This window comes from Triturus cristatus, chromosome 12, assembly GCF_964204655.1.
Source record: "Triturus cristatus chromosome 12, aTriCri1.1, whole genome shotgun sequence".
Lineage (NCBI taxonomy): Eukaryota > Metazoa > Chordata > Amphibia > Caudata > Salamandridae > Triturus > Triturus cristatus.
Window position 1 is genome coordinate 618,338,895 of NC_140595.1, and position 18,709 is coordinate 618,357,603.

Here is an 18,709-nt window from a genome sequence, read left to right on the forward strand (position 1 = left end):
GAAAAGCCAGTTTTCGTCTCCTTGTTTCAAACACAAGTAGTGTGACCTACCTTTCTCCCTGGCAGCTGGCTGAAGGCAATGTGGCGCCCGAACTCAACTCTAATAGCTTATTACAAGTGAGCCACTATCTCATTTCTTTATTATAGGTGACTAGATACGTCAAAAGTCTCCTGTAATAGGGAAATTAGAGACAGGCGTTTACAAAGGGATTTCAAGTACCTATGTATTATATGAGCTTCCATATGTATGTACTATCCTCCCGAGCATTGAGGCACAGCGATAATTCCATTGGTTGTAAAAAGAGAGAGAAACAGTCTATCAAACCGGTGATTTAAAATGAGGGTTGGTAGACCTTCCAAACCACTGCAAAGATTGAGGGTAGACCAACAATCCAAGCCAAGAAAAGGACTAAAGGAATACCAACCAGCCAAGCCAGTGAAGATCAAGTAGAACACCACACAAACCAGTATAAAGGAATAAGGGCAGGCAACCTTGAGATCCAGTGAAAAGGAAAGACAGTAGGAAAGCATACAAACCAGTGCAACAAAATAAGGGGGCCCTCAAGGATAGGAAATGATGCCTATGAGTTGGCACTGGGGCCCAAAGCAGTGGGACCTGTTTTTTTTTTTTTTGCAGGATACCGTCAGCCTTACTGTTGTATTGCCAGCTGATTATGTAGGAGGAAGCACCATTTCAAAAGTCATTATCTGAGACTTTATTTAGGGTCATAGGTTGTAGAAAGCATATATTTTGGAGAGTTGTGTGGACCATGGTCTGCTCCCAGCTCTTTACAATTCCTCTCAATTAAGACATGCAATAGCTTAGAAGTACTAGAAAGTATTTTCATTGCTTCATCTAGATACCCTATATTCATCCCACGCCTTATTACCTCTCGATCAAGGCCCACTTGCACCGTTCTGATCACTCCGGTGTCCTTGTCGATGCTGAACATCTGTGGCGTGCCCTGCTCGATGATGGAGTACCGCAGGGCCCCGTTGTCCGTTTCTGGGTCATCAGCATCAGTCGCTTCTGCCTTTGCAACATAGGTACCTGACATGCAAAAAACATAAATGCACAAGTGTCTTAGACATGATCACCTGTTGCAAATGACACCAGGAGGTAATGACAGCGTCTCACAAGCGGTTGAGCACATCATGACTATGAGCATCATTTCACTTCACACAAATACACACATCTCTTTGTGAACAACTCCTTGGACCAATGGAAAGACCCCTTCAGAAGCAAATGTACACCTTTCACTCATCTGTGGTATTTCAGTGGAATGTCATATTGAGAGCAGTCTATTTTCTACCATGAAGATGTAGGAAACATGAAAGGTTAGACCGCTCCCTGCATTTGGGTTTGCATGCAGCCTTCGACATGTCACATTGTTGTCAGTGGGAAGCTGCTAAAAGGTGCAGCTCCATTTCAGTAGCAAAGATGGGAAAGAATGTTTCTGCGCTCACCCCAGTACTAGGGACAGTAAAAAACAAGAGTTGGCTAAGCAATAGGACAGGCTTTACTGTGCCAACATATGTACACACAGGCATTCACAAATGTTGTTTCCATGCATTGCATGCACAAATGCTCTTACCACAATAAAGCATGCCCTGTTGCCTTTGCCAGTACTGGAAAAAAGTAGCTAAATTATTGCTTCCCGTATAGAATGCACACAGGAGATAAAGAATTAAAAGTGACAAACAGTGGAATGATTATTCCAGATGCAAAATAGTTCCTTATGTATTCCAATGGGAGTACTTCCTGGATGGATGGATGGATGAATGATAGGTCAAATAACCAATAGCATGAGGTGAGGGAGTAAGAGTCCTCTGGGTGGAGCCAAACTCTTCTCTATGTATATTTTAAAGAACCGGTGACAATAGGTCTTGCAGACACAGACAGCTAAAGCCAGACTTCATGACCATATTGTAGCGATGCTTTAAACAAGCCCATAGGTCCCAGAGGAGCAAGTCTTGTGACTGCACATGCCCTTGCCCCAGATGGGGCAAAAAGCTGCCTTGAGATGAGAGCGCTTTGGGTTTTCAGCGCTCCCTTTGTGGCTTTTCCTTACCTGGCGTGGATCCCTCCGGCACGTGCCCGGTGATGTTGTTATTCGTGAATACTGGGCGATTGTCGTTCTGATCCACAACTACGATCTCCAGGTCTGTGGGGTCTTCGATGAGCTCCCCGTCCAGGTCCACAGCAAAGGCCCTAAGCTGGAGGAGATAGGGAAAATATGAGCAGATGAATGAACTGCTAGAGAGATCAGGTCATGGACAATATGCATCAATCAGTACAGAAAAGGAACTTGTCCTACTGCCCTGCCCCCCGCACTGTGGGTGCACATGGAAAGGAGAGCACCACTTGGCAGCCCAATGTACTGCTGTTTTCTATTAATACACCGGTCCCAGCCACCTCACCTCAAGCTGCTGTTTCCCAGTGCGCTGCCAGTACGTATAGGAGGTGGACTGGTTGACAGGGAGATTGTAACGGGACAGGCCACCACCTCCGAAAAGCCCATAGGGCTGGGGTAGTGCAAGCCATATATCAGGCGTAATGTTTTCCCACAACACACAAATGTACTGCACGGTGTAAGAAGGTCCTGATGTGGACTTTTGTGTGCAGTTGCAAGTTTTGTGAATTGGACCCTGGGTTTCAGTTTGTTCAGTAGTGGCCTTCTTCAGTATCTCATTTGTTGTCACTAACACAGGATCAGTGGTGGTTGGTGGCATATCACATTGGAGGGATGCAGTAATATACACATTAATATAAATATACACATTTTAAAAAATCACTTACCTTACACTGCCGCTCAACGTTCTGCAGCACGTCCTCGTTGTTCTGCAGCACGTCCTCAGAGCCCACAACCAACTCTCTCATCCAATCAAGACGCTGTTCTCATGCTGTTAAGCTGTCTGAGTAAAGCGTCTTGATTAGCTGGAGGAGGCTAGCTCCATGCTCCAAAAGGCACTGTAGGCCTGTGCCTGCTCTCCAACCCAGCAGTCCAAGACAGCCGGGATGGAGACATTTGAATTGTGCATGTCAGTTTGGGCATAGCAAGGTAGCCAGCCAAACCAACATGCACACTTCAAACGTGAGTGACCACTCCGCACTGGCCCCACCCTGCCCTCATACTCTGTTTGGTAGCAGAATGCGTCAAACATAAAATGGTAATAAAATCATTTTATTACCATTTTATTTTTGACGCTTCCTGCCCAGCAGTGTTGGGGTGGGGCGACGCTCCTCCGCTCCAACTGAGGAACCGCCACTGCAGAGTATGTGTTGTGTATTCCTGACAGAGGTGAGGTAGTCAGCAGGACTGGAGAGTTGCTGTGCTGGCAACTACAACACTTCAGTTTGGTGTTTTTGTATTTTGAATCTATTCTTTTTTTAACGTGTCTACAAGAAGTAATATACGTGTTCAGAACATGGTACATAAATTGAGACAGCAGTTGGATGGGTATTGCACAGCTTGATCAGGTGAGACAAGAGCTAAGGCCTAATATTTTGTCGAAATGTATACAATATATACGCTTTCACAGAGACGTCATTTCAGTAGTGGAAGTACGTGCGGTGCTTTTAATGTAGGCACAGCTGTTCCAGTAGACCCTGTTTCCTTGTTCCACCATGTGTGCTTTGAGGGCAGGCTTAAAGAGCGTGAAGGAAGGTATGACCAGTGTGGGATCTGTTTTTCCCAAATTGTACTGTTGAACATATGAGAAACCAAGCTCATGTTAACTTAGGACGACTTTGTATTTCCTTCCATCTTGAATGTGACATCACAGCATATCACGTGATCATTTTCACGGTTATTGTTTTTGCTGTAATAAAGAACTGTAGGTTTTGCAAAAGACTAAGACTTCCCCAGTCACATTGAACAAGATGTGCCTAATTAAGGACAACCATACTGCCTCAGACTGACTAGTATCCTATGTAACAAGTCATGTTGCATGTAAAGACTTTGGGAATGTCCGAGTCTAATGTACTAGAATGGTGAGAGAATCTCCTAATGCATTCTGTGGTAAAATGTTTCATTTTGCTTGTCTCCTATTGGTGCATACCATGAGAACCATATATTTATGTAGTGAATGGATGAAGCTCTTTGTATGAAATCTTATACAAGGATGCAATTTCTCTACATTGAGCGGACACTTTTCCTTTTCTAAGAATCTAGGCTGAATTTCCAGTAGAGTTTTACTGAGTTCTTCTCTGTATCCCTTATAATTTGTATGCTTATTGTACCCCCAGCTTATGGCATGTCTTTAACTGGTATTGTTTGAGCACATTTTTAAACTTTAATCTTGTCTGTCAGTCTTTTTGGAAATACTTATAACTAGGGACTACAGCGCTCCCGGCACATGTTGTTGAAGTGCGTTGGAAAGTAAAACGAGAAACAAATAGAATAAAGTGGGCCCCTCATATCTGTGGACAACTACCTTTGGACCCTCCACTGCACCTGCTGCACCTGGTCGTGCACCCATGGGGTTTTGAAGGCTGTTGCACAGAGGTCTTTTTTTTTTAACTGGGTAATGTATTGGCTCATCCCTCCCATTGCCTCATACCTCTGTCATTCATGCCCGCTGTTAGAACTGGCATCTTTTTGTGTGTTCCCTCTGTCTTTTTGCCTTCTGACCTACTGGTTATGACTGTTTTTGCTGTTTTAGTTTCTCTGGGCACTTTCTCACTACTGTTCAGTGTGCAAGTGCTCCTGTTGTAAATTTTATTATGGATTAGTGTTTCCATGATTGGCAAATTTGATTTACTAGTAAGTCCCTAATACAGTGCACTGAGAGTGCCAGGGCCTGTGAATCAAATGCTACTAGTGGGCCAGCAGCACTGATTGTGCCATCCACAGAGGTAGCCCTGTAAAGGTATCTCAGACCTGCCACTGAAGAGTCTGCATGCAGTTTGTAACTGCCATGTTGACTTGGCAAGTGCAGCCACTTGACAGGCCCGAATCTTCCCTTTTCTTACACATAAGTCGCCCCTAAGGTAGGCCCAAGATACCCCTGTGGGCAGGGTGCTGTGTAAATTAAAGGTAGGACATCATCTGGTGTGTGTGACATGTCCTGGTATTGAATTACAGTGTATTTCGTTTTTCACTATGGAAAGGGTATCTGTCCCATAGAGAATGGGAAATGTACTTCTAACATATTATAAGCCTAACTTCCCATTGGGACAAGATAGGGAAATGGTTTTTAGTATGACTGGACTCAGAATGTAAAAATGCATCTTTTAGTATAGATGATTTTTATGTTCTGTGTTTGAAAATACCACATTTAGAAAGTAGGTTGTTTCTTGCTTAGCCACCCTGTGTGCCTCTGCTGGGTTTGTGGATTGACTGTCTGGCATTGGAGTGATAGGGGCTGGGGATATGCATTCTTGTCAGGCAGCCATTGAGGTGGGTCCAGATGTGTCCTGCCTTTCCTGGATGAGTCAGAGCTGGGCTGAATAGACCTGGGCTGCATTTAGAGTAGTGGGAGGAGACTTCCTTGCACCTGAATGGGTGTGGTCAGTCTTGAACAATGCTGTCTCCACCTCCTGCTGGAAAGCTGGGCCAGAGAGGACCTAACTGGTTTGGACTAAGCACAGACACTCTCTGCCTGAGAGAACAAAGAGAAATGCAGTATACATATTGGTGCCCATAACTTTATAACTCGCTTCACTTTCCTGATCTGGTCTAACTGACGCCGCCACTGCCTGCTGACTTCGACACCCGTGACCGCATCATGGCTTGGGGCACTGCTCGTAAGTCTCACAATGCATTGCCTCATCCCACACCGCAGTCTGGGCCAACCGACGCCAGCTCCCGCTAACCCGCTCTATCGCTTACGCCCTGAACTGCCAGCACTTTAACGAGCACCGACACACTCCGCAATGTAGCCCTGGTCTCAACGATGCCGCTGGATGACTGACGCTGAGCCTCTGCCTGCACCGTGCCTTGAGGGCACCTCTCGCTGCACCGCTTCACTTCACATCGCAACCGTTACGGTTGCCATGACTAGCTCGCACCAACGTGTCGGCTGCAATGAAAAAGGTACTGTTTACGAGTCTGCTGTCAGACAGAACTGTTGGATTCTGTTGTTTTCAGTATCATGGTAGCACCAGACGGAGCTACCGACTCGGAAGAACTGTGTTTTTGAGATAATTCTTCAATTTTAAAGGATATCTTGCAAAGTATATATTTTCAAGTACTGTATGTTGGATTCTTATAGTTATGGTCTTGTTTTTCATATAAAAAAAGATTAGATATTCTTCTAATCTGGTGTGGTGTCCCTTTGTAGTGCTTTCACTGTATTACTGTTGGTTATGTGCAAATGCTTTACACACTGCCTCTGAGATAAGCCTGACTGCTCCTGCCAATCTACCAAGGGGGTGAGCAGGGTTTATTTTAGGAGTGTAACTCTCTTATTCTGACTACAAGGCACGGTCCCTACTTGGACAAAGGTGCTAACCATTGCCAACTGGAGATCCCAAACCAGGGAATATAATCACAAAGACAATTCTTCTGTTTACATCCTTAAAAAATACACCCTGTCTTTTTAAAACTTGCTCTAGACTAGGACTCAACCATTAAAGAAGTGCAAGTCCAGAACTCTTGTGTTACACTGCTATCTAGTGGCCCATTGAAATAAACAGGTTAGACCCTCCCACAAATAAACAGCAATGTTTCCTGTGGACATATTTACAAACAGATGTACAGGCAGGGCTTTAAATGGGCCAGGTCTCACCAGTGCTGAGCACCAGCAGTTTTTTAAAGGGGGCCTCGAAACGGGTCTCTATCGTATATCTGGATGCAATGACAGAAACAGCAAAATACAAGTCAGGAGGCACACTATGCTAAGCACAGATTTTTAGCGTACGTGTTTTTAAGCCATGCCCTTAATTACATTGTCCACGCCCCTTTGAGAGACCCCCCACAGTTTTTCATCCCACTTAAAGCCCTGTGTACAGGTGTCGGTTGCTGCAGTGGACACGACAATGTGGCTTTGGATCAGTGTGTGGGGATCGCAGGTATTTGATTTTTAATCTTTCTCCTTTGAAAAGGCACCAGTGAGTTCAAGGCCAGTCCAGCCCCAAAAACGAGGCCTATGGAGGTATAGAAGGATTATATGGTAGAGTTGTTATTCTGACCTGTCTCGGAGTGCCACAAACGTCCATGCAATGCGCCAACCCGACACCCTCCGGTAATCACTCATAAACCATTCCTAATTTACTTCAACAAAAGTCTCAGAAACTCCTGGGACTTCAAGAAAGAGCTGGGTGAGGCTCATCACCGCAGGGCTTTCATCCATAGCACCCAGTGATTTAGACCCCGTTGCCATGATGTCCCACAAATCTATTTGAACTTAAATGCTCCCAAAATTGACTTTTTTCTTATCACCACGAACAGTCATCTCCAGGTAAGAATCGTTTTTAGGTCTCGCCTGACCCAGCGCTTGCGCTGGTCTGGCGAGACTTTAAGTAAGGGCTTCAAAAAATGCTAGTGCCGGACACAGCTTGCAGTGCATGTGCGCGGGCTCGTGCTTGAGCAGAGGCGCCATATGGCGTAATTACTGCTGCGCATGCACCACTCGCGCCAATGCACTGCAAGCTGTGGCCGGCGGTAGCATTTTTCCCCCGCGATCACTTTCACTTTGGCCTGCAGTTATTTTCCCTAATGTTTCCAGATATTTTAAGCATGTTCTAAAGAGCTTACATCGTTTTTAATGGTGTTTTCTCTCATTCATTTATTTGTGCAAACATGTGACAGTGTGAGGGCCATGCTTTAAGATAGGCGAAAACTGTATTCCAATTTTTATTTAGCCAAATCACAAATAAAACCACCTACGTATGCAATCCATTCATCATTGAGGATGTCATTCAGCAGTTGCCCCCATCATTGAGTCTAACGTTGTAATAAGTCATTAACTAGCATCATGAATATTGTGGCTTTGAAATGTGAAAACACGGATTCAGACTAGGTACTTCTTTTCCTTTGTAATTTCTTCCTGTCCACGGCCCCATTTAATATGTTGGAGTCTTGTGGGAAAGTATGGGGCTGCCCTACGAAATGTATTGCTGTTTTACAGAGATATACCATTGCTGTATGTTTTCCCACTCTGCTGAGAAATGCTGCCACTGGCCCATTAAACAAATTGCTCTCTTGTTGAGAACTGTGCTTAAAGTCTGATTACCTGCATATTGCATTCCCGCTCAGAGGTCGAAGTGGGGTTCAGAGGTTTTTGGGGGTGGATTTCCCCTTCACAGCATGTCAACCCTTTCTCACACCTTAAAAATTGATGCTTTCTCCCCCCACGCTTGCAAAATTGTAAAGGGCCACACTTAACTCATTCACACCCATGAACCTTAGGACAATACCTACTGTCAACATTGAAGCCTATGTCTGTTGAAATGTGGTCCAACATATGGTCTATAGCTGCTAAGGTGTCTATAAGTACCCAACATTAAGAAAACACTGTCAGATCATTACTAGTTGGTGTTTTACTCCATCCAGACAAAAGACGCTGTTTGGTGGCTCTGACCTGTGTTCCAAGTAATTCCATATGTGGCAGTTTGCGTTTACATTCAGTATGATTGGAAAGCCCTGGAGCTGTGGAATGTTAATAATTTGCCAAGTAAGGTGCGGGAAACCTCCTTGTTGCGGGTAAAGGCAGCAGCAATTCCAACAAGCATTGGCATAGCCAATAGGTCTCGCCTTTGGGACCTTATAAGTTTTTAGCCATGCAACAGTTGATGTTGTTGCACCAAGGATATTGTACTGCATAACTAAATACTTATAAGGTGCCTAAAGCGAGACCTATTGACTATGCCGATGCTTGTTTGCTATGACCTTGAGTAGCTTCACTCACTTTGCACTCTACCTGGGCAAAGCCGTTTGGTTTCTATGTCCACTTCAAACTTCATCCAAAGACCGAGTGAGAAAGAAATTACAAGCAGCCATATTGCGCCTGAACCTGTAAAGATGAAAATCCAGGCAGACCTGCAAACGTAAACCTTCCGTTGCACTATCCATGCCCTGGTACTGTCGCACACAGGCGGTGGCAGCTCTCTACACTGGTCTCTCTGGCTCAGCTGTGAAGACAGTCGGTCAGACAACTACCAGACCAATCACAGGGCAAAAGACAAACATCACATCACCCAAACCCCAGGAGAGGATGACTAGCTTCATCTCTGAGGACCAATCACAGTCATGACATGCTTCCTCGTCTTTAAGGCCATCCGCAGCAAGAAGCCGAGTTATCTTTCAGACAAACTTTCTCACACTGCCTTTTGCACACCACACAGAGCACAGCCCTGGCAGGGATGGAGAACCATGAAGGGCGCACAAAAAGGGCAAGCCAAGAAGACTAGCCACATATATGTATGTTTATATGTATGTATGCAGGCAGACACTGCAATCTCTACAGTAGTGTAACCACTGGGTCGTGGCCCTGGTGCAAGGAAGGAAATGCCCCCCTGGCTGTTGTGTGAATTACAAAATAGAGCAATAATCAGGCCCCGGTGCCACTACGCCTGCTGCACCAATGGAAGCTACTCCCCTGAATCTTCACTTAATTCTAAGACTTCCTGCACCAGCTTCGGAAGAAACTCGACACAAACCTGCTCTTCAGACAAAACCTCCCTTTACCCCACTGACAACACGTGGTTCTGCCTGTTGTTGTTCCACCATACTTCTGCACGACTCGTTGCTGCCTGAGCTTGTAACCCCTACCGGCAGAAGCGGTTCGGTACCCCCTCAAACCTGTTTCCCCAGTACCTTGAAACGGTCGTGCACCTCTCGGTCCAGCGTGGCGTTCAGGTAGATGGCACCGGTGGTGGTGTTGATGGTGAAGATGCCGCGGGGCTCCTCGTCCACGCCTGGCCCCTTGATGCTGTAGATGACACTGCCCAGCTTCTGTTTGTCCGACTTAATCTGCCAGGAGGAGAGTGTGGAGTGAGAAAGGAGGGTGGTCAGAGGCAAGGATGATACAAAAATCTGCACTAGTGAAAAAGGTATCATCTGTGGAACACGTAGAGCTGGTTTCTAAGTTCCACTTCACCATTTGACCAAAATTTGTGATTTTGAGAAAAGCACTTCACCCCAATCACTCTCACCAATCACAATTTCTTTATTGACCAAAATTTGAAAGGTTTCATAAAAATCAAGAAATTTGCATTTACCGCAGTTATCATCAGCTCAGGTGAGTGTGTGGGGTACTAAGACTGATGTTAGAGTGAGCAGTGGGGTGAGAGAGCTGGTGAGGACATGGGCGCTATTGGCACCTGCATTCATCTCGCTCATATCCACAACCGCACTGAGAGGGCTGGGTTCGATTCATTCATTCATGCAAGAATCCCATAGGCCATCACTTGCAGTGGCCAACATAAAACAATCACAGATGTCAAAGTGTCAATAAACAGAATATGGATGCAGGGAAGAATTGTATTGTAGGATATATTTATATAGTGCTTACTCCCCCTGATGAGGTGCTGAAGCGCTTTACGGATGGGTAGAACGCCACTCCATTGAGCCCAGTCAATTTCTAGTGCTAGTTGTAAGTGATGCAGTTAGTCAAACATAGGCCAGCATTGTCAGAGTTGGTATACTGATGGTATACAGTTTCTAATCTAGAGGAAGGTTAGTTGTCAGTTGTTTGCATTCATGCAGATGCTTCAGTTACGTGCAAAGTTATGTGGGAGTGATGGGCATGCAGAATAGAATGGGTTGTCTGGTCGCCCTAGTACATTGTCTTATTGGATAGCAATAGTGTTGTTAGACAATACAGTAAGTCATACAGGCTGGGCCAGCGAGTATGGGGGTGGGGGAGGGAGAGCTTAGTGGGATTTAGTTTAGAGGGTCAAGCTGTGTAGGACAGAACGAGACGTGTACTGACACGGATCCAGCTAGTAGGGGTATGAAATAGGCCTGGTATGTAAGTTGGGCCCATTTTGGCAAAGGCTCGTGTGCAGTGTGTTCTTCCAAAATGGTACAACAAAATGCTTTTATTGATTTTATTTAATTTGTAATTACAGAGTTGTATGGTTCAAATTATGTGAATACTGAAAGGTGTTTGCATTTCGTTGGTGTTGTTGGGTATCTTTTGATATGAATGATAAAAGCAGTTCTTCATCCTTGATTCCATGTGTAACTTTATGCTCCATCTTTGAATGATTATGTTTTATGTGCTGGTCTGAGATACTGAAATGTTTAGGTCATGGTTAGGCATATGTGATCTTTCTAGTTTCTCTGTGTTACAATAACCCCCCAATTCCTGTTGACAGTGAGAGCCTCACTCTATTATATCCTTATAGCCCACCGCAGAGGGCTATACCAGCCATTATAGGCCAGCTCCAGCAAGGGACTTGGTCTTTTATACCGATATAGCCCAGCTACAGAGGGCTATAAGGCTATTAGAACGTTTTGATACTAGAGGGTAGAATGTTCTAACAAATAAAACAAATCCCCTCGGACTCCGTGAAGCCTTTGTTACAGCAACAGCTGTGAACGACACAATTAGAATGTTGGAGCTCCGGGCTTCTACCGGCCATTAGAAGCCTGGAGCACTCCATTGTCTTCAATGTAGCTCCAAACATTCCAATGTTCTATTTTATGTTATATAACAACAAAAGAAGAGGTATAATTTTTTTATCAGCAGATGCGTTGTCTTTGCTTTGTGCATCCACTTGTTAACTATAAAAGCTGTAGGAAAAAAAACAGTGCGTGCAGTATCTGTGCGGAAGGGGGCGTGGATGGGGTAGGGGTTGGAGCATCATGTGTCTAAACTTCTTACAGGTAATTATCATTGGTCTTAGTCCTCCTCTTCCCCATAACTGTCCTTTGAGGTGTGCACCACCTCCGAGACAGGACATTTCAGAACATCAGTGCTGGTATCCATACATGCACACCCTTACAGGCGCTAGAAGAAGGTGGTAGCCCCAGCATCTCCTGAGCTTAGGCTGGGCTTCACAATGGCAGAAGGGTGACCGGTTTAATGCGGAGAGGGGAGTGGGAGTTGGTGAGGCTAAGGACTGTGACAAGAAGAGTTGTACTAAGTATAATAGGAATTACTGGTAAATAATACAGACATTAGCACCATGTCCCTTTTACTTGTCTGGGTCCTTTCTTTAGAGGTGCACCAAAGGAAACCCCAAACCTCTGCTCTTTCAAGACCTCAAACATCCAAAAGTGACAACACATACTGTAATTTGTTTGTACACTTGTCGACTGAACTAATAAGGATAAGAACTCAGAATCCCAACTCCAAAGCTCACCTCGGACGCCAAGCAAATGCCAGTGATTCTCTTCTGACATAGGAATAGGAATATGGCTGGAGAGTAAGGTGCTGTGACCACTAGCTCTTTGAGGAAAACAAATGGCAAAAAGGCTGAATGAAAATAGAAAAATAAGGTCCAGCCACAGGAATGGCTCCCTTCTCAGCAAGGCTCCTAGCTCCTCTTGACATCAGGCTGAGGTTGTAGCCACCAGCGAAGGAAGTTTACGTCTTCCTCCTCCAAAGGCTCAAAGGGATGAGACTAGAAATTATTCAAGTGAACATTAAGTGGCAGTCGAGGCACCTCTATTGGCAGACGGTCTGACACCTTTAAAGGCCACGACTGAAAGCAACTCTCCTCGTCGACCTCCATTAGCTTAGAGACGGGCACTCGTACCCCTTCACTTTGGTTTGAAAAGCATGTAGCCTGTGGTCCTGATGTCAGGAGGAATGTATGACGGAATCTTGCATGCTTTCAGCCTGCATGCCTTCACAACATTGGTATTAGAACTAACGCATTGTTACGATGTGTTCTTTTAGCACGCAAGCTGTTACAGTGACTTGCCTTAGGGGGGCACTGGACTTTGAAATAGTATAATTTACGATTCCAACTCTAGTCTGTGCAACAGTAGGGAAGGTACTGGACTTAAAATCGTACACCATTCCACCAATGCACACCCCTAAAGCAAGTTGTTGGAACGACATGTGTGGTAAACTAATTTGTTGTAACGACATGCGTGCTAAACGAATGCGTGGTAACGACGCGTTCATTCTATTGCCGGCGCTGTAAAGGCACAGCGTGATTCTGGCTTCATTTTAAAGGATGTTTCCCGTCTAGAGACGTGGCACAAACAGAACATCCACCCATGCTCCTCCTGGGGGAGAGATGTAACCGGGTCAGCATCCTGTGGGCATTTAATGAAAAGGGATCATTAGAAATGTAGAGGTTTCGGGGATTTTGTGGAGCAATACTCACCCTGATGTGAAATATGTGGAGCTGTTGTGCCTAAGTACCATAGAAGAAAGAGAGACCAGGAACGAGACAGAAGTCATAGGCGACAATTGTCTTCAGACGTCCAGCGAGAGATACCACATGGAAAAATAGGCACTCTTTGGGCGGCTAAACAGCTAACACAACACAAAAGAGATGAAAAGAGATCATTCTTGATGGAACCAGAATGAATAGTGACGGGGCAGGGGATGCGATCATCTACAATACGCACTTCTATGTCTCTTCGCTGCGTGTGAGCCAGACCCCAGGAGTTCCTCCGGTGCCCCAGGTGTGTTGTGTAAACAAGGGAGCCCCTCTGGTGAGATGAATTGTGCTCCTCATTCAGTGGGTTCAGATGATCGTATAGTATCTGAAAAACAGCTGAGGTGGCAAATTTGTAATGGCAGGGTCAAACCTGAGTTTACAAGCAAACTGAAGGAAAATAGTACTTTGCCAGGGTTGCTCCTTGCCAAGGGGGAAGAATTCTGAATAAACCAGGTATCTGAAGGATTATAACTCGTGTCCTTCCATGGTGGTAAAGTGCTGCTCATGTGATCGTATTTAAGTTAGGGTGCGGTGTCTGCAGGCGCATGAGCGGAATCGCAATGATTTGTGGTGTTTGGGAGCAGCGGTGGTGGGCTGCTCAGCAGGTTTGTGGAGCTGAGCGTTGAGGGCTCTTCCAGCATGTGAAAGTGCAGAGGTCTCCCAGCCCCGGTGATGATACAGCAGTTGCGGGACATCAAGGCGTGAGTATGTGTCACAGGAAGCCTCCACTCCTGGGGTCCTCGTTGAGGTGGGTAATATGCTGCCGGCTGTGGGCTGTCCCAGCCTCATGGAAACGACAGCAGCAGCTGTGGGTACGCCCCACTTTTCCATGAAGCGTCCCTAGGGCCGTATTAGCGTTATCCTGTTGTCTGCGCTGCGCCGGCACAGAAGTGATCTGTGTTCGTTTTTAGCATCATGGTCTCCAAGTCAGACTTCAAACTTCTCACAGCCCTGCCCAGAGGTGGCTAGGCCAGAAATCCAGTGATTCGTTTAGAGCAGCAGCCACTTCACTTTCGGGTGCCCAAAGTCAGTGGTTTAACATCTCAGTTCAAAGCTTCAGGCAATGCAGTCCAACGACGGTCGAGTACCTCTGATCTGGGTGACCCTTACAGGGCCTTGACGTCTCACAACAGTGACAGTGACATCTTGGCCCTAAAGATGACTGACAGGCAGACCGCCAGGTACAAAATGGCGTTGGACTCCTTCAGAGCTGAGATGATCCTCTTGTCTGTGGTGTTCACTCAGTGAACCTCAAGGACCAGCTCTCTAATCATGAGGCGGGACTGTTCATCCTTACTGCCTCTTGGAGCCTTTGCCCATCAATCAAAGGTACTTTTAGAACTTTCTCGGATCCAGTGCAATTAAAGACATTTTACTGGCTCCACGAGATTTTTAACCATCATTATTATTTGTTCACCACACGTCACCTCACTATAAATTCACAATTTTTTTCTACGATCACTACTAAAACAACCAGTGGGACGACCTCCGGGTGGAGGAAGCATTACATTAACCCGATGATGATGCTGTCACGTTGATAACAACAGAGCGGACAACGAAAATATACCGCTTTATTTAACAAACGTGATTGAGGGTTTCTTAACAGTACGGAATACTGTCCTTGCACACCCTGGTTCTTTTGGGACTAGTGATCCACTCTCCATTTGATATTTGTGCATCAATCAAAGGTGACAGACGAGAAATAAAGTCAGGCGAAGATCTCTCCATGTTATTTCAGTCCTACAGGATAATGTCCGTGACACAGTGGTGAACCAGGAAGCTTGCCTGTGCCTTCTGCTGCAATTGCTGCAAGACTGTCGACCTTAGTCACAGGGAGATCCTCTCTGTGTCAAGACCCTCCAAGATACAATCTCCCCGCTGTTCTTAGCAGGGCCTACTGTTCCTCTCTCCTCCTACTCTACAAACCCTGAAAACTACTACCGAGATTAATTCAGGCGGGAACCATCCTCACCTGTTTTGTGCAGGGTCTGTGTGTGTGCTGCACCACAGTTGGTACGTTTAGTTTAGTACCTTTTGATCTGTTTGAGCTAGAAAAAACATATTTTGTTCAAATCTGCAAATTCTGCAGCATATGGTGGTAAGTGTAGCAAATAATTAAGAGGATAATGCAGCAGGCACATTGGCACATAATTTCACCTGTACTACAGGTGTGTATCATGGAGTTGTCACACATAAAGCTACATTATCCCCAACGACTGGGATATTGGCAGGTGTGCAGCATCCTGAGGACTGCGTGTAATATTAGGATCTTTTACAGCCATCGCCCATCGTTTGGGGCATTCTGGGCACCGAGACACTGAAGCCCAGAACACAACAAAGCAGTCAAACAGCCCCAGAGGAGTCTTATAGCTGACTGAGCAAATACAGGGATGCTTGTCTGACATCATATAGAACAAGTTAAAATCCTCCTGTGCCCGCCCAGCCTTGTATATTTCAGAGGTTGGTAAAATAAATACAATTGAGTGTGCCAGATGCCATGTTGTTTCTTTCCCTGAAGTACATTTTCTCTTTAATACACAGAAACAGGTGCCTAAATCACAGGGCCAAATTCAAAAGAAACATAGAGAGGGCCCCACATTAAGTGCTTGCCCCTGGACTCACAAACACGTCCAACAAGCCTGTTCTCTGCCGAGGTCAGCGATAGGGTTGGTAGCTTCTGCTAGGCGAGTCCACTGACTGGCCAGAAGACCAAATCTGGTCTCTCCTGGCTGCTGCTACCATCACAACGTGAATCATCCCCCTGAGCCAGAAGGAAGACGTCAAGCCCAGCAACACTCCCCCTACTAAAGACCCTGTGTAGATGGGGAAAGAACAGGCACGTGCTGGGCCTGCCAGCCCTTTTCTGGCACCTGTGCCAGGTAGGGAGGGTGAAATTCAGCATTGACATTCGGAAGAACCCTGTTTTGGAAGTAGGGCCGACTTTAAAATCGACAACTAAAAAAAGTAAGAGGGACGAGCCGGAAATGCTCCTTTTCTTCACAGCTTAGTCAACTGTTACTGACAGATGTGGAAAGTGAACGAGAACGAAGCGGTGTGTACGAAGGTAAACCAGCAATGCAACAAGAGACGGACTAACAGGCCCATTCAGTCTGTCCATTTTCCTGCTAGCCACGATAGAACAGTCTATGTAACCCCTACCTTTGTATCTGCTCTAGCACTATAAATGGTGCCGCTGTCTATGAACACATTCGTCATCATTTATAATACTACAATGTGTCTTGAAACAACTACTAAAAAGAATAATAAACAATCCTATTTCTTCTGTTTTACATTCAAAAAATGTTTAACGCTGTTTCTTTGCAACTAAATACTTTATACAATCGTACACATCTGAGAACACAACATGAGGGTCATTTTCATTCACACCACATAACATCTTTTCAGTATAAAAGTGCAGTCTGACCTATCGACTTTGTCAAAATGTTGATGTGCAGAGAATATGCCACAGACAATGGTCCCAGAAGCCCCAGTACTCGGACTTAATGTCTGTCCCTTTGCTCAGTATTCAAGAGGTAGAATTATGCGGTATGCCCATATAATCAGCTAACGCAGATACCCAGCGTCCCTGGCCTGCCATACCTGGACCAGCAGCAGAGGGATCTTCTTGTGGTTCTCGGAGACGCTGATTGGTGGAATCACCCAGGCTCTCTTCATCCTCTTCATCCCACCGGTCTCAGCCTGCCGCGACCTCCATGGGTTAAGGGCTCGGGCACCATCAGTCATGGTGGCGTCCATCTTTGGCCAACTGAGAGCCTACACATGGAAAGAGTAGAGACACACTGCCCATTACACATAAGATCTCACAGATGCCTCTGGTACAACCTCATAGTCTAGGTATACATATTCCATTCTATACAGTACATATAGTATGCCATGTCCGCGAAAATAGATGTGACCAAATAAAGCATGTTATTTAGAACAAGTTTACTCATAAGGGATTTTCTTTCATCGTTGTTGAGGGAGGGAAAACACATCATGACTCATTTGAGGTTTCGTCTCTCGTGACTCCAGTCCCTTCCCACACTCAAAAATGGAAAAAAGTAGCATATAATACTCTACATATCTTCATATATACCCTCTCCCCCCACCTCCATTCCTCCCCTTTGCAAAGTTTTTCAATTATTTTATTATGTAAAGATAAATTGTCCCTGACCTAAAGTACCCACCACCTACAGCCTGTAGGCGAGTTCAGAGTACAGCGGGCACAGGTCACCAGACTCGGTCTTTGGCCATGCCCTGTGGCACTCTTCCCACCACCATGGCCATCACATTTACAACATACACAGCCCGATTCACAGAGATAGTTGGAAACTGTTCCCATAGAGTTACTCCTTTGATCTGAACAAATGTTTGTCATTCTTGGAATTCACAGAATTCAGGAGTACTCCTGGAAAGCTGCTACTCTTGCAGCATCATCGGAGTGCTCACATACATAAACACTTACAAATGTATGGTTAGGAATATTGGTAATGCATCATGGTATTTGCACTGTATAACTTTTCTCTTTTTAGGTCTCGCCTGACCCAGCACATGCGCTGGTCTGGCGAGACTTTTTGAGAGGGCTCCAAAAAGTGATACCAGGCCAGCCTAGACCTACAGTGCATGTGCGTGGGCGCGCGCGCCACGCTTGACCGCGATTACTTTCACTTTCACAGCCGCTTTGATGTTTGATCATGATCACTTTCACTTTCGCGGCCGCATGGCATAGCCAATAGGTCTCGCTTTTGGGACCTTATAAGTATTTAGTTATGCAACTGTTGAATGGCTAAACACTTATAAGGTCCCAAAGGCGAGACCTATTGGCTATGCCAATGCTGGGTTTTTTCTACCGGCTAGATATTATTCCCTGAGATGGGCCTTCTTCTCCCATGCCCTAAAAATGTTGTGTGTGTTGCAGGGATGGCTCCTTCATTATGGCGGAGGAGCGTTGCCTCACTGAAAAATAAAATGATAATAAAGCCATTTGATCATCATTTCATTTTTCTTTCCTTATCTTACCATTATCATCCGCGGTTAGAGCGGAGCCATCGCGACAGAGCGTCACAGTCAGGGAGGAGTGGTGGGCACTTAAAAGTGTGCATGTCATTTTAGCCGGCCATTTTAGAAAAGCTGCAAGCTCCCTGTGCCTGAGCGAGCGTCAAGTCAACCCACTCAGGCCAATCGCAGCGCTGCTTTCATGCTGGTAAATATTACCAGCATGAGAGCAGCGCTGTGATTGCCCCCTGGGAACCTATGCAGCGTGACTGGAGAGGGGCACCGAGACGGCGGCCGCAGGTGAAGGTAAGTGGTTTGATGTATTTCCCCACCCCGTTCACATTGCCTCACAGCTTCCATTTTACAGCAGCCGCCAGTGGTATTAGAGTTGCATTTGTGTGATTCCTCATAAGTCTGACAAGAC

At 45.6% G+C, this 18,709-nt stretch overlaps 1 protein-coding gene across 1 annotated transcript in view; it reads right to left on the bottom strand.

Moving 5' to 3' along the window:
* CDH15 (cadherin 15) overlaps positions 1-18,709 on the bottom strand; it is a 167,396-nt gene that overhangs the window by 53,168 nt on the left and 95,519 nt on the right. Inside the window, exons 2-5 of the mRNA XM_085636789.1 lie at positions 16,891-17,064; positions 9,761-9,916; positions 2,072-2,216; positions 890-1,050 (exon numbers count right to left, since the gene is read on the bottom strand). Coding sequence (XP_085492915.1) covers positions 890-1,050; positions 2,072-2,216; positions 9,761-9,916; positions 16,891-17,064 — 636 coding nt within the window. The remainder of the gene's footprint in view (positions 1-889; positions 1,051-2,071; positions 2,217-9,760; positions 9,917-16,890; positions 17,065-18,709) is intronic.